Source organism: Chionomys nivalis, chromosome 19 (genome assembly GCF_950005125.1).
Source record: "Chionomys nivalis chromosome 19, mChiNiv1.1, whole genome shotgun sequence".
Taxonomy (NCBI): domain Eukaryota; kingdom Metazoa; phylum Chordata; class Mammalia; order Rodentia; family Cricetidae; genus Chionomys; species Chionomys nivalis.
In genome coordinates, this window is record NC_080104.1 from 41,220,404 (window position 1) to 41,236,250 (window position 15,847).

General features: G+C 50.4%; 1 protein-coding gene across 1 annotated transcript in view; it reads right to left on the minus strand.

Moving 5' to 3' along the window:
* The window catches only part of LOC130890399 (cadherin-23), a 275,653-nt gene that overhangs the window by 83,083 nt on the left and 176,723 nt on the right, over window positions 1-15,847 (minus strand). The window contains exons 10-11 of the mRNA XM_057794329.1: window positions 15,611-15,723; window positions 14,038-14,226 (exon numbers count right to left, since the gene is read on the minus strand). Coding sequence (XP_057650312.1) covers window positions 14,038-14,226; window positions 15,611-15,723 — 302 coding nt within the window. The remainder of the gene's footprint in view (window positions 1-14,037; window positions 14,227-15,610; window positions 15,724-15,847) is intronic.

Below are 15,847 nucleotides of genomic sequence, written 5' to 3' on the forward strand. Positions count from 1 at the left end.
CGGGATTCTGATGCAAGGTTTCCCCCACTGCAGTACTGGGTGTCCGGTAAGGAGCATTTTGGCCAGCAGTATCATTACCAGGAGTGACAGATGTCCTGCTGCTATGACAGAAACAACTTAAGGGAGGCACACTTTATTATGCCTCACTGGTTTAGAAGCTTCAGCTCATCACAGCAGGGAGGGGCTGGGGAGAAGAGCCACTCACCTCAAATCAGCCAAGAAGCAGAGAAAAAGTGCCCAAGATATCTGTTTTTGTCCACTGTCCTGCCCCATACCCTTAAGCCAGGGTCTCTCATATTTCAGGCTACTCTTCAGCACGCTATATAGCTGAGGATGACCTCGGATTCCTGATCCACCTTCTTCTACCTCCTAAGTTCCGGGATTACAAGTATGCAATGTATGCAAGGTAAAGCACCATGCCTGGTTTATTCAGTGTTGGGGATGGAACGCAGGGCTTCCTGCCAGGCAAGCCAAGCACTCTACCAGCTGAGCTGCAGCCTCGGTTCCCTTTTGTTCTATTTTCATTCCATCTAGGCCTCTGGGCTATGGGACTGCATTGTCCATATTCAGGACCAGTCTCCTCTCCTTGATTCTCTCTGGAGACTATCACAGACACATCCAGGAGTGGCTTTCTCAGAGTGTGGTACTGGTACCCCACAGCATCGCCATTGCCATCTCTTGGCAGATGGCTAGAAAGGCACATTTGTTGTGGAAATTCCTTTATGTAAAGATGTGTTACTTTGTTTATGCTATGGAATGGACTATTACTTTAACTATGTGAAGGTGTGTTACTTTGTTTCTGCTGCCTTGTCTAAAGGATGTAAAGATGTGTTACCTTACCTTACCTGCCCAAGGCACCTGATTGGTCTAATAAAAATCTGAAAGGCTAATAGCTAGGCAGGAGAGGGATAGGTGGGGCTGGTAGGCAGACAGAATAAGTAGGAAAAATCTCAGCTAGAAAGAGAAGGGAGGAGAAGGAGGAGGAGAAGGAGGAGGAGGAGGAAGAAGAAGAGGAGGAGGAGGAGGAGGAGGAGGAGGAGGAGGAGGAGGAGGAGGAGGAAGAGGAGGAGGAAAACAAAGGAGAAAAAGAGGGAAAGAGGGATATGCTGCCCAGGGCCAGAAGTCAGGCAGGGGCCAGCCAGACATGGAGACAGCAGGGAAGTAAGATACACATAAAGAAAGAAAGAAAGAAAGAAAGAAAGAAAGAAAGAAAGAAAGAAAGAAAGAAAGAAAGAAAGAAAGAAAGGAAGGAAGGAAGGAAGGAAGGAAGGAAGGAAGGAAGGAAGGAGCCCCAAGGCAAAACACAGATAAAGAGAAATAGATTAAAATAAGAACTAGCAAAAATAAAATAAGGCTGAGCATTCAAAATAAGTCTCCATGTCATAATTTAGGAGCTGGTTGGCAGCCCAAAAGAAAAAGGCTGAACATCTGTGGACTTACTGCTCCTGGTTGAACCGGAGACTCGGGAGAGGGCCCCAGTACCCTGTTGTACCAGTCCCCCATCTCAGCATATGCCAACACATGAGAGTCACTGGGAAGCAGCCAACACTAAGGAAGGAGCAAGCGAGCATAAATTAGGATGATGTGCAAGAAGGGACAGAGGAGCAGAGAAGGTGGCAGAGGCCAACCATGGGAACTGAAGAGCCCTTGGAAGGATGACGTGAGCTCTGCAGAGCACAGTGCTTGTGTAAACCCCCAGGGCAACTCCCTAGTCGGTCCCCACTCTTTCAGAGCATGCATGTGTACGTGCAGGTATGGGTGCATGTGTGTGCGTGCATGAGTGTGGAGGTCAGAGATTCATCTCAGGTTTCATCCTCAGGTGCCTCAGGTCCACCTTGTTTTTTTGACACAGGTTTACTAAGATCTGGGGCTCACCAATGTGGCTAAGTTGGTAAGGCTGGCTGGCCAGAGAGCCTCGGGGTACTGTCTCTACCTTCCCGGCTCTGCGGATTTTAATCATGTGCTACCATTCCTAGCTTTGAGGTGGGAGCTGGGGAATCAAACTCAAGTCCTCACGTTTATGTGGCAGGCACCTTAACTAACTTGGCCATCTTCCCAGTCCCTTCTCTGGCCTCTCGATGTCACCTCTGTGGGTCTCAGATCCTAAGGTCTGTCCTCTCCTGGATCTGGCCCTAGAGGTTCAGGCCTGACCCCTCAGTTGTCAGGACCCTGTGTGCTTCTGACCCCAGGTTTCCCAGGTTCACTCCCGACCATCCCCAAATGCTCAGCCTGACCCTTCTAGAGGGCCAGTTCCTGCCAGGCCCAAGCTGGGATCTCCTCTGCTGGGTTCAGGATGTGAGAGAAACTCATCTCGTTTGCTTAGTTGTTGCAAAACTTTTAACTACAGCCTTGGCCTGGGAGCCTTTTGTCTCAACAGCTTCCAACTTTTTGCCCCAACATGTATGACACATGCCTGTGTGACATCAGCATCCGTCCAGCCCCTCTACCAGGGCCATAGAGGACAGCTATTAGAGATACATGGTCATCAAGGAAGCTTTCGAATTCCTAGCCCCCACCCTAGGGTGTATGCTAAGCTGGCGTATTGGGGAGCACAGCTGTCCCCTTTCCCATGCCACAAGTGGCAAAGACAGGGCGGAGTCCTCTCTCCCTAGCGAGCTGGGCCTCCTCTTCACTCTTGCCTCTCTCTGGGGCTGCCATCATGCTGCTCAAGGTGGCAGGAGGCATTTCCAGAGCTGTTAAGGGATGGTTTTGTTGGAAAGAGAGATAAAAAGGACATCAAAGGGGAGCCCAGTAGGTGTGGAGAGGAGCCTGGGGGGCGGGGGATTAAATTCTACTCCAGCTGTGGGAGGTGATCAGAAGGCTGATTGGTGGGGCTGCACTGGTCCCTAAGGTGAGCTGTAGCCGGCTCCCAAGGCCAGGGAGCCAGTGACTGCTGGCTGGAGACCTCTCCAAGGCTCGGGTTTTATGTATCTTCTTCAGGAGGGGCTACACACCGAATCATTCCTAGTCCCCTGCTGGCTTTCCCCAATTGCTCTTGTTGACTGGAGCCTTCCTGACCCCCTGCAGAGGACAGTCCCTTATCTGCTGGCTGCCAGAAGAGGAGGCCCAGACAGTTCCCCTAACCTCACCCCCACCTACAGCTTCTGGAAGGGGAGGGCGGCAAGGAATGGTCAGAGAAGACCCTGCCCTAGCTCCTTGCTCCTGGGGCCATGAATCTGTTACCATGGTCTCCTGGTCAAGTGCTAGTCTTAGTTTGTCATAGAGTGGGGTGTGTTATCATGCACTGGGCCCTCTGCAAATGCTGGTTCTTGACGGCTCCCACAGGAGAGGAACAGGGGACCTGCAGTGGGTGTGGCCACGCACAGAGCATCCTCTGTTGAGTATCCTCCATTCCTCTGCAGTACCTTGGTTCCGAGAGTGAGGACCATCTCAGTGCACCTCCCTATCCATGCCCGGGCCTCCTCCAGGGTCTGAGACCTGCAGAGCAGTCGCTTGGCCAAGCACACCTGTCCTGTTAAGGTGACTCAGTAGACTCTTTGCTCTCTGCTGTTTGTCAATGGCAGTGCCAGGCCAGTGACCTGGTGGGGTGATACAGGGGGTGAGGCTCAGTGTCTCTGGAATCTTGGTTTCTCTGTTACAGGAAATGGCTTTCCCTTTATGGACCCCAACAGAACCTCAGTCAAGACTACCATAAAGTTACCTCTTTTTAAAAAGTAACCCTAAAAATTGGGGGATGGCTATAGCCCACTTTTACCATAAAAATCTAGATTCAATTCTGAAACTATTAAAACAACTTAGTGCCCAAATTCAAGCTTTGGTCACACCCTCATGAATAAGTCTCCAGACAGGGATTTTTATTAAGGAGATAAAATTCAAAACCCACTTCTACCATCTCTGGCCTAAACACCAACAGTATGTCCTATTTCTGACCTAGGTGATAATAAAACTCTTAACTTTTAGGGCTCCAATCCCTAAACTTCCTTGCCAGTTTCTACCTCCTGTCCTCAACTTATCCATCTGTGGAGGGGGTACAGTGGGGCTTACCCTCTCTGATAGGTAAACTGTGTCCTCTTCCCCAAGACAAGTGACTCCTGGGAGTTCCATGGGCTGGTAAGAGTCATTTCATTTGTACTGAGACTAAGGATAAGGAATTAGGGTACAGGCAGGGTCCCCAGAGTCATTGCCATGCTCTTTAGAATGCTGCCCAGAACTCAGACCTGGCACAGAAGAGTACTGCGACCACAAATCCAGTGGGAAACACTAAAGCTTAGAGATGCTTAAACCAGAGCTGGGGAGATGGCTCAGCGAATAAAGTGCTCGCTTTGCAAGCATGAAGTCCTGAGTTCTATCCCCAGCACTTGTGAAAATACCAGGTATAGAGTGCATCTGAAATGTTAGCAGAGATGATAGAAGGATTTCTGGGGCTTGTTGGCCAGCGAACCCAGCAGAACTGTGAGCTGAAAGTCAATGAGAGAGTCTGTCTAAAAAAGCAAGGCGAAGAGACAGGTAACCTCTGGCTTCAACATACATGCTTCTACACATACATACACAAACAAAGCTAAAACACTCTGAGGAGTCGGACCTGAGCCCAGGCTCAAACACCGCCCACTTCAGTTTTGTGGTTTCACACAAACATTTTTTCTCTAGTGAGACCTGATTTTCTCATCTGCAAAATGGGGGAAGTGCTATCCACCCAACAGACCACTGAGGGCACACTGTGACATCCCGGTAGTTGCCTGGACAGACATTCCTCTAAGAGAGTCATTTCTGTAGTTTCAGTAGGGGTAGGGTGCGAGGAGAGGCACGCCCTAGAAGGGCTGAGTGGAGACGTTGGCCAGGGATGGAAGGGGCAGGCAGAGGAGGACCCGCAGTGGGATGTGTATAGGGGGTACAGGGACTATCCACTCCCTCTCAGCAAGGACTGCACGGTTCTCTACTCTTGCTTTTTGTCGAGCTCATCCGTGCTATTGAGTGGCAGAAAATCAAAGCTGACAAGATGTGTTCTTTATCGCTCCTTTGTCCATTCTTCCACTTAATTAATCCCAATCAGACATGGCGAAGTGGCCTTGGCAGGGCCCCATTTCCCTTAGAGTCAGCCGCTTCTCCTTTGTACCGCTCTACCTAGACACCAGTCCCTGCCTGCCCCAAGCCACTGTCTTGCACCCACTACACCCAGGCTGCCTATTTGGGTGACAAAGTCCAGGAGATAGTAGAGGACCCCACTGTCTCTAGTTCCCCTTGGGGACCACAGAGGTAACAGTCTCCCATGGTCAGTAGTTGGGTCCCACTGCCCTTTCCTGAGTTCTAGGTCTGCCTGGCCCCCAGCAGTTCAGAGAGTCCCTTTCTCTCTGCACAGAGACAAGCTAATGCCTTGCTTCTGGCTCTCCTCTCACCCCAAGACCTGCCTTCCCAGTCTGGGCCTCTGAGCAGCCAGAACTAAAGCTTGGAATGTGTCTTCTCTGGAGCCACTACCCATTGCCAGATGATGGAGAAAGATACCTTTCCTCCTGCCTCAGTTTCCCAGACTGTAACATGGTACTCTTGCTTTGGGGCTTCTTCTACACACTCATGAATTCCTTAATATCCTAGAACTGAAGCATTTCCTCCCACCCTTCCTTTCTCTCTTTTTTCTTTCTTTTCCTTCCTTCATTTTTTTAAAAAAAATTATACAGTATTCTGTCTGCATGTATGCCTGCAGGCCATAAAAGGGCACCTGATTTCATTACAGATGGTTGTAACATCATGTGGTTGCTGGGAATTGAACTCAGGACCTTTGGAAGAGCACGCAGTGCTCATAACCACTGAGTCATCTCTCCAGCCCCCATGCGATCTTTCTTTCTCTCTCTCTCTCTCTGCTCCCTGCTGTGTCCCTTTGCTCATCCTTCCTTCGCTTCCTGTCTGAAACTGTAGACACTTAGTGTCACCCCACGCCCCCAGACCATACACACATTAAAACCCCACTCTCAAAGGAGGGCGGACCTTTGGGAGGTGATTTGTGTGTGTGGGTAGCATCTTCCGGAATAGGATGCCAGCTCTTGATGGCACTTAATGAAAGGAACCCCAGAGCCATCCTTGCCCTGTCTGTCAACACAGGAACACAGGCAGAAGTTGACTACCTACAAACTAGGAGTATCTCTTGCCACACAACCTAATCCTCCATGTCCTTGGGCTTAGACTCTGCCTCTACACAGAGGCAAGGGAGCCCCTTTGTTATTCTAGTCCAGATGGACAAGACCCTCTCTTTCCTTCTCCTTTTTCTCCTCTTTCTCTTCTCCCCTGCATACACCCCCACACCCTGCACTACTCCCGCTGCCCCAGGTTATCCATCGAATTCCACACACGCCTGCACAGATGGGATCAATCCGAGGCTGCCTTGCCTTCAGCTTATCTCTGCTCCAAATGATTGATTTTCCCTCTTTAAGAGTAATTTGCTGGCGAATTCCACGTATTGGAAAGGAAAAAAAAAATGTCCTGTGAAATCTAATTCAACCCGACTGGCAGCTGGCACTTTCAAGGAAGAACACTAGAGAACCATCATGTTCACCCCGGATGGGTGTAGCGCTGTGGAAGGTGGCAGGTGCTCTTCACCTGTGCAAGCACCCTTCCTTCTGCCTGCCCCAGCGCTTCTGAGAGTCATAATGTACTTACATGGAGGCCAGTGGAGGTGTGTTTAAATTAACAGCTTCCATTTTGTAGCCCATGGCCAAGTGCATTGTGGGAATCTCTCAAAGCCTGGCTACAGTCCTAGCCTTCAGTCTATTGCCTTGAGGCTTCCTTCCTTCCTTCCTTCCTTCCTTCCTTCCTTCCTTCCTTCCTTCCTTCCTTCCTTCCTTCCTTTCTCCCTCCCTCCCTCCCTCCCTCCCTCCCTCCCTCCCTCCCTCTTATTTCTGAGCACAGAGTCCATACTCTTGGGGCCTAGCACAGATAGTTGGGCTCTGCTACCTCATTCCCCTTTCCATTCTACTTTGTCTGCCTCAGTTTCCCCACCGTGGCCATGAGTTGCCTGTCAGGCTGAATCAGAGATGCCTTTCTGTCATATGAAAACTATATACTTGCTGATTTATGACAGTGATGTCATTTGGTCAAAAGCCCCCATAGGTGCTGTTGATGCTGGCTCCTCTCAGCTCATCTTTTCTGGGGGATGTTGGGAACATCTTCAATACTTCATAAATTAACATGCAGTATAATTAACATTTTTGTTCTACAGTTCTATGGATAAAAATACATGTATAGACTCTTGTCTGACCACTAAGCTAAAACAATTTTACTCATTCCACCCGGCAAAAAAAATCCTGCCTTTTCCTACTTCTTTGTAGACCCCGCCATCAACCATTGAGCTCCTCTGCTCTCTGGGAATGCCATTATGTCATGTAGACTCATGTGACTCTGTTACCTGGTACCCAGCTCCTCTCAGGACAATGCCCTTGAATACACCTGATTCTCCCTTATGCTACCATCTCTATCTTGTGTGTGTGTGTGTGTATGTATGTATGTATGTGTGTGTACGTGTGTATGGGTGTAGAACCACATCAGGCTTTCGATTTTAATTTGAAAGTGTCCTCAACACTTGAATTTTTGAGACACAAGTACTTACTGAACCTGGAGTTTACTAATTCAGCTAGGCTGGTGAGCCAGCAAGCTCTGGAGACCTCCTGTCTCTGCTTCTCCAGTGCTGGGATTGTGTACATGCTCCTCCTTAACAGAGGCATGCTCCTGCCTCGGAGTCGTGCCCTCAGGCTGTCTTCTGCCTAGAATATCCTTCCACTAAGTGTTTCCACTCAGAGGTCTGTCTTTTAGTGACATCGTAGTAGCGAGGATGCTCCTAAGAGCTCCTTCTCCTAGATCGTCTCCAACATCACTTACTCATTCACTCTCTTTCTTTGGAGACAGAATTTTCCCATCCTCAGCTGGCCTTGAAGTTGCTAACTTGTAAGCTAATAGAGGATGTTCTTGAACTTCTGACCCTCCTGCTTCCTCCTCCAAGTGCTGGGATTGCGGGCGTGTACCTGTGTACCCTCACTCCTGCTTTACACAGCACTGGGGACTGAACCCAGGGCTTCCTATGTGTAAGGCAAGCACTCTACCCTCACACATCCTAGGTGGTCTCTCTAGCTCAATGGCATCCCAGCACTTAATTTTTTTTTCTTAATTTAGAGTCAAGGTCCTAGTTGACTTAAGACTTGCAACGTCTCTGCCTTGACCTCCCTGGGAGCTAAACAACAGGCACATGCCACTTGCCTGCCTTGCTCAGTCCCCCACTTTGGGAGCTGAAGCTGTCCATGAAGAGCAGCAATGTCAGGTGTTGAGATGAGCAATGCGAATGAAGTGGGCAGACAGAGGAGCATGGGAAATAGGCATTATGTTCTAGTGTGAATGGGCCTCAGAGAATAGGCGCCATGGTAGGCGTGAACCAGGCCACAGACAGTCTAAGCGTGGTGGACAGGGTTTGCCAGCTTCTTCTGTTCCCACAGGTGCTTTCAGAAGACCAAGTGCTGTCTTAGGGGTGCGCATTTTCAGATAAAATAAATGCCACTACTTCCCACTGAGTCCTGCTTAGGTTTGGGTATGGAGGATCATGGGAAGGGTCTGCCTGGGAAACAGATAAAGGCAATAAGTCCACACACCCAATACGACAGACGGATGAGCGCCTGCTATAGTCCAGGGAACTTGGGAGGGCAAGGGCAGGGCCCAGGGACACTGGCACCAGAGCTGCCAAATGGGTTTATCGCCCACCCCCACTCCCACCAGGCAGGGACCAGTGCCGATCACAAGCTAATTACATTCACGATGACACTACATGAGGAGGTATCTGAGTCATACCAGGCCACCCCTCTGGTCCTTAGGGAGGCTGGAGCTCTGCCAGCTGGGAGGAATCACACGGTGGGGATGCAAGGATGCAGTCAAAGCCAGGAAAATCCCAGTAATCACAATCACAGCAAGAAGAGCCTCCATGAAGGCAACTGGTGAGAAATTAATGGGAAATGCAGGCGGGGCTATCCTGCTCCTGAGGCATCTCTTCTAGAGTGGATAGGCATTGGAGGCAACAGATATTTTCCTGGAGAGCCTCAATCTTGGGGGAGGGACCAGGACATGTAAGCAGAAGTTGCTGCCTCGGTTTCTCACTGGACCAGAGGCCTCTCCCTGTTCCTTCTCATAGCTGGGTGAGTGACAGGGGACCTTGGATGTGTAACTTCTCACTTCCTTCCTGGTTTGTAGGAGTGGTCTAGGGGTGAGTGATTTCTAGCTACATCTTAGTTACTTGCCTAGCAGGGTTGAGGAGTGAGTGAGTGACTAGACAATGGACGGCCATAAACTCCTAGTGAGAACCACTGCCCACTTGCCAGTGGTTGGCCTCATGCTCCTTTGCTTTGCTCCTAGAGTTTGACTTCTAAAAAAAAAAAAAAAAAAAAAAAAGGCTTAGACAATTGAATTCAGAGTAGCTGTGGTTACTTTCCAAAGGGCCAAGGATGGGGAAGCACTATGCTTACAGGGCCTAGAGGAACAGTGGTCTGAGTGGCGGATACTCAACCAAATGTGTGACAGGGGCCAAGAGTCTTGGTTCCCCCCAGGGCTGCAGAGGCACGTGGCTCAGAATGCTTATGGACTCAAACCTCAGAAAGCCAGCCTTGTCAAAACAAACAAAATTAAGAACCCAAACAAAATCCTGGTAGGAGTAGGGCTGGAGGGGGAGAGGAGGGGAGGGAAAGAGGTAGGAGGAGGGAAGGTTGCAAGTAGTGGAGACAGGGATTTAGCAGGGGTTTGCTTATCCTCTTTTTATGCTGTGGGTCCTCTGGAACCCTGAAGAAGTTCACTGTTCTTCTAAGAGTTCCTTTTCCTTTCTTAACAGGATCCCTATTGTTTGGTATATGCAGTGTTGAGGCTTGAACCCAGGACCTTGTGTATGCTAGTCAGGTACTCTACCAACAGAGCCACACCCCTACCCTCTCAGAATGCTTTTAATTGCGTATGATAAACTACAGAGTCCACCAAGTCAACTGGCGACTTTGAAACAGTTATCCAAGTACTGTTAAAGAGGCAGTGCGGTCATATATGTGCTTTGGAATTCATTCAGCCAGGATTTTAGAGGCAGGGCTGCCATTAGGCTGTGATTTCAAATCAGGGTCAGGTGTAAATAGGATATTGAGGTTCCTGGGATAAAGTGATAAGAAAATATCAGGGGTTTTGCTGAGGTCAAAGTCACAGACCCTGCATCTAGGCCCATAACAAAACACCAGGAGGTGCTGACATTGGCGAGAACAAACACACAGGCTTGTCTACATTTCCGGTCCGGGTGCCTTAGAGGGCTGGTGGGCTGCCTGCCCCTATAGCACAGAAACTCCTGGACCAGAAGGCAGAGTTCCAGAGGTGACAGAGAAGGCACATAGCAAGACCACAGCCTTTACGGTGCTACGTGGGGAGGGCGCGGAGGAATGCAGCCTGAACCAACCCACTCACAGGAGCAAATGCGAAAGTGAGTGTAGATAAATACAAGGCTGGGCTGCTGACAGGCCTAGAACACACGTGGAATGGTGAATGAGGGCGATGAATAAACACAGCCCCTGGGACTAGCAGGTGAACCATCTTCCATGCCCCCTCCCAATCCCTCACCAACCCAGCATCCTGGAATATTCTCCCCGCCATCCTCGTTCCTTGATTACAGGGTGGTAATGCCTTTTCCTTGGGCAGGTGGGTAATTTGGCTTCTTTTTTCCCCTCCCTTATGCCCCTCAAACAAATTAATCGTGTCATTTGCCTGAAATAAGAACACATTTATGCCAGATGTGTCCCTGGTCACCTATCTGGCACAGGGACCCTTTTCTTTCCCCAGCCCCTCCTGCCAGTCATGAGGAGCTGGGGGAGGGGGCACTGTGGGCCAAGTATTTGAACTGGTTTACAAGGGGTTTTTCAGCCCAAGCGCTGACTGAATTCTTACCCCTGTATTCCCCAGGGGCCCTCTGCTACTGGAGGCCACCTGCTTCTTGTAGGGGACCCCTGAGGACAGAGGTTCTCGCTTTTCTTTGAAGTCCAGGCAGAGCCCACCCTCTCCCTCTTCTTCCTTGTTTAACTACACATGCCCACTCACTTCTGGGCTGTGACGTCCTTGCCATGTCCCCAGCAGCAGTGCAGAGGTGGACAGCAACTGAGTTTGGGGAAGCGGGGTGGGAGAACAGGACAGCCATATCTCCAAATAAAGAGCCCTGAGACATGGGTAGGAAATCCGGAATTGACAGACCAACATCATCCAAACTGCAATCCATTTGCTGTGTGACCTTGGGCAAGGCCCTTAACTTCCCTGAATCTTTCTTTTCTGACAGGGCGAAAATCACATCCAAGGACTACCCGACGGGTAGGAGAGTTTGTGACGGGGCAGGCCCTGTTCTATATATACGTGTGAACTTATTTCCCTCAGAGCAATTCTGTGAGGTATCTGTGGTCACTCTGTGGTGATCCAGAGCCAAAGAGGCAGAACCAGAGTTGGAAGAGCAACCTTGTCCCGGGGCCCTTAGTTTGATCTTGAACATGTTGACTTTCTTCTCCTACCTGGTGATGTACCCTGGAAGGCACCAAATGTAGGACAGGGGTGGCCTGGGAGGAGTAAGTAGGGGAGAGCCAGAGGGCCCAGGTCCAGCTAAGATGGGAGGATATGTGATGTGGGACACCGGAAGCTGCCACATCCTGGCTTCCACTGACTTCTCTCAGTGGAGGCAGTACTCAGGTCCCTGGATTAGAGCTGGGTGTGGTTGGGGCTTGCCTGAGATCTCAAGTTCAAGGCCAACGCCAGCTCCACAGTAAGACTGTCTCAAGACAAACTTCTGGGTGTTTCTGTGAGGGAGTTTCTGGATTGGCTTAACGGAGGTGTGAGGGTGTCCACTCATTGTGGGCAGCACTGACCTACTGACTGAGGCATTGGACGGAAAAGGAAAAAAAGAGTTAAGCACCAGCTTTCATCCCTCTTGCTCCTGCCTTCCTTCTCCAGGTTCTCAACCCCACACCTGCATCCCAACCATCTATTTGCATCTCAGCTGTCACGCAGGACAAAAAGCAGCTGCTGCTGACTCCAGCCCACTGCAGCTCTTTCTTCCCTGACTTCCGTGAGTTTTCTAGAGCCTGGCAAAGGTGAAGAAATCACCTGGAGACTAACGCTGGGAGTCCTTGAGGCTAGCCAGGGCCCATTTCTAGCCCCTGGGCTATGGGGCATGGTGCACTGGAACCTGAGGGGCAGTGATAGCTTCTGCTAAATCTTGGATCTGGAGGCACTGGATCCGTTAGCCTTTTTAAGATAAATTAACATCCTAAGTAGGAACCACTGCCACAAAGTTCCCACAGAGGTCCCCTGCTTCCTGTTCCCCTTTCTGTTTTCATGGTCACTCTCTACTGGTGGGTCTGAAGGCTGTAGGAGCACAAGCCATGACCAAAATGTCTCACACTCTATCCAAAGCTCTATGGATAGAGACATACATTGCTCAATATCTGCCCAATAGATGCTAAGGACAGCCAGAAGATGGACTTCTTTCGGGCTAGGTCATAGAGGCTGCCAGGGACAGACTGACCTCAGCAGTCCACTGTGGGGCAGTAGAGAGTGACCATGAAAACAGAAAGAGAGGGCCAGGGCTCTCTGTACCAGGGAGCTGCAGCTTGGGGAACAGCGAGGGTGGCCAGGGTCTTTGTGGCAGGCTTAGGGACAAGTCCTGTGCATGCTCCTTCTTCCTCTGCTGGGATCGCATCCTCTGGGACAGACGTGGGGTTAGCTGTTTCCCCTTGTTCTGAAGCCCTCAGGCAGTGAGGTGGGGGCCCGAGACTCCCTCTGGCTACAGTGCAGAGGAGCTGGTCTCTACCCTATGGCCATCCCTCATCTTCCTGCACCTGTCTGAGAACTGCTGAATCAGTTGACTAAGGCTTACCCAGAGCAGGACTCCCAGCTGGTAACCTATCAGAATGAGCTTGTGCCTTAGGGTTAATTTGTTACTACAGCAGAGTTGGACAGATACAGTATCATTCTTTCTTCTTAAACACATGAGCAGGGGCAGCTCTGATAGGATCATTAATGCCCCCTAGGCTACAGAGCTAGTCAATGGGGGCTTACCCTCAGGTCCATTGGGCAAACAGCCAATGCTGCCTCCAAAAACCAAGTGTAAGCATCCTGCCTAAGATCCAGCTCTCTTGCTTCTACCCCAGCCCAAACCTTGCATTGCCTGTGTGGGTCACAACCTGCTCTGCAGTCTGTTTGTAAGTTCTTGCCTCTGGTCCTCTATGGAGCACTAGCGTTCCTGCATGCCTTGGCTCAGTTCAAGACCCCTCTCCCCAGAGAGCCTTCCTGATCCTCTAGCCCAGGAACCCCTCTCTCCAGTACACTTTTGTTACAGCTATTTAAAATAGCCATACTACAGGCCACTTGGAATTGGGACCCTTTATACTTGTTCCCAGTAATCAGTAGAGGCTTAATATGTGCTTCGCTTATCTCCGATAGGCTAGGATGAATGACTCAGCAGGAGATGGAAGTGGGACACACACACACACATGGAGCTAGATACCCATATAGCTTGGTCCTGGTGAGTGTGTCTAGCTGGTGAGATGAGGGTAGCAGGTCCCATGGGAAAGGGCTAACTATTACACAAAAGCAGGAATCAGTTTTTATACAGCCTCTCTACCCTAGGTACAAACATCCCAGGCAGGACACAAGGTGACAGAGTGTGCGAGACACACTTCAGGTTGATGTATGTTTAGAAAAATAGCTATATTAATGTATGCATTATAATATCCATCTTGAATCAGTCCAGTAGCTATGAATACATATATATATGCCCCCACTCTGTGTTTGTGTGTGTATGTGCATGTGCGTGTGTGCGCGTGCGTGTGTGTAGTCACACATTGGAAGTGTGAGCACGGATGTCCTCCCAGGGTTTAGATGACAGCCTATAACAGCGTAGAGACTACCACACAGCAGGGAGGGCACACAGTAATGGCTGTTTCTATTTCTCCACGGAGGACCCAGAATCCCAGGGACTCCTGATACCTGTCCTAGTGCTAAGCAGTCAGAGCGGCGAATGCAGATGGGCCACGTGCTCCAGCAACTCACCTCATCCTTGTCCACCACCTGGATGAAGAGAGGGAGGGCAAAGCCGACCTGCGCCAGCTCAGTAATGGCCACGCTGTACTCAGAGCTGTTGAACTCTGGGGCGTTATCATTGATGTCAATCACCAGGATGTTGAAGGTTGTGGTGACTGTGGCATCTGACGGGGTTCGGTCATCATTCAGCTCAGTGCCCTGCAGACAGAGGAAGGCTTCCACAGTCACAAAAAATCAGCTGTTACCCATTCAGGATGTGCTCGGCACTAGATCATGTATATCGGTGTGAATTAGCCCATTAAATCCCCACCACGGTCCCAGGAAGTCGGTTCCATCTTCTGAATTCCATGTTACAGGTAAGGGCATCGAGGCTCAGAGAAGTGAGGGCATTTGTGTCAGTAAGAGTGGCCTGAGCAGATCTCAAACTCAGGCAATGGGATTCTAGAACTGTCTAGGAGGTGGGCAGGAGGATCGAACATATTTCACACTGACTGAGGGGGGGAGGCAGGGAGAGACCATTCAGCTCGGCAGATGGTATAATCAGGGCTTCTGCTTTGTAATACCCACAAATCGAGACTGACTGGGTCGCTGAACATCACCAGATCTGAGAAGTTCTGAGTGAGATGCAGGAAGGATCTAGATATCTAGAGGTCCAGAGCCCCAGGTCTCAAAGCACCATTTCCTAGTTCTGATCCCAGACACTCTGAGGGAGAGCTGGGTAGCATCTGCCACCAGGCCCAGAGATAAAAGTGTCCAGACCAACTGGCATGTTCAGCTAACATTTTGTTAAAGGTGCGAACCCTGAACTCTGGGGCCCCAAGTGAGGTGGAGGTGGAACTGTGTGAAGGGGTGGGCTTTCTTCCTCTTTTTCTTCCCTTGGCCTCCTTGGGATGAAGCAAAATATGAAGAAGGCCTGGAGTCGGGGTGTATGTATAGCTAGGAGTATGTGAGGGACACTGTTTACATGTCCCCCTGGCAGACTCATCCCTGCACCCAGGAGACGGGAAGGAGCTGGTGAACCATGAGAGTCAAGAGGCCCATCACTGCCTCAAGACTTCTCAAGGCCCAAGGGGTCCAGGTAAGGCCAGCCTGTGCCCATCCCTTCCATGCAGATCTTTCTCAGGGCCTCTTGCCTATCTTAGTCCCTTCTGCCACTGCTATATGCCTGGGTTTTGGCAGCCCTTGTACCCTCCCCCCAGGATCCACTCCCTAACCTTCCCAGGGAACGGCTCAGCAAACCATTGATTTCAATTAAAACTGGCCATGAGTGGCAGGTAGCAGCAAGGGACAACAATGCTGGCACCTTTTCCACAGCTTCCAGGTGGAGACCCCAAGCTCCTAGCCCTTCTTCTACAGCCTGCTGTTGGCTAAGCTGGGGTAGCATCACCCCTAGAAGGGATATAGATGCTCCAGCTGGTGCAGGCATTGTAGTGTGTGTGAAATGCCGGGCAGCCTGGCATTTACAACCCCAGTCGCCTTTGGACTGTTCTCCAGTCCCCTCCAGACTGTCCTCTGAACTGCCAGGGATGGCCTCAGGCTCCACAGTGGTCTAGAAGGTGTGGTATCTGCCCAGGGTTCTCACCTTCACTGTCAGGATGAAGCCATGACTGTACAGGGGGTTCTCCCGATCCAGCAGGCCATTCAGGGTGAGAGCCCCACTGATGTAGTCCAGGGCAAAAATGCTGTTGGTATTTCCTGCAAGACAGAATCCCAGAGCCATGAGAGGCTGGCAGAGAGGTGTAGAGTCAAGGCATACACTCCTCCGCAGGGGGTCAGATTCAGTAGACTCTGACAAGGGTAGACAGCCTTGAATCAGAAA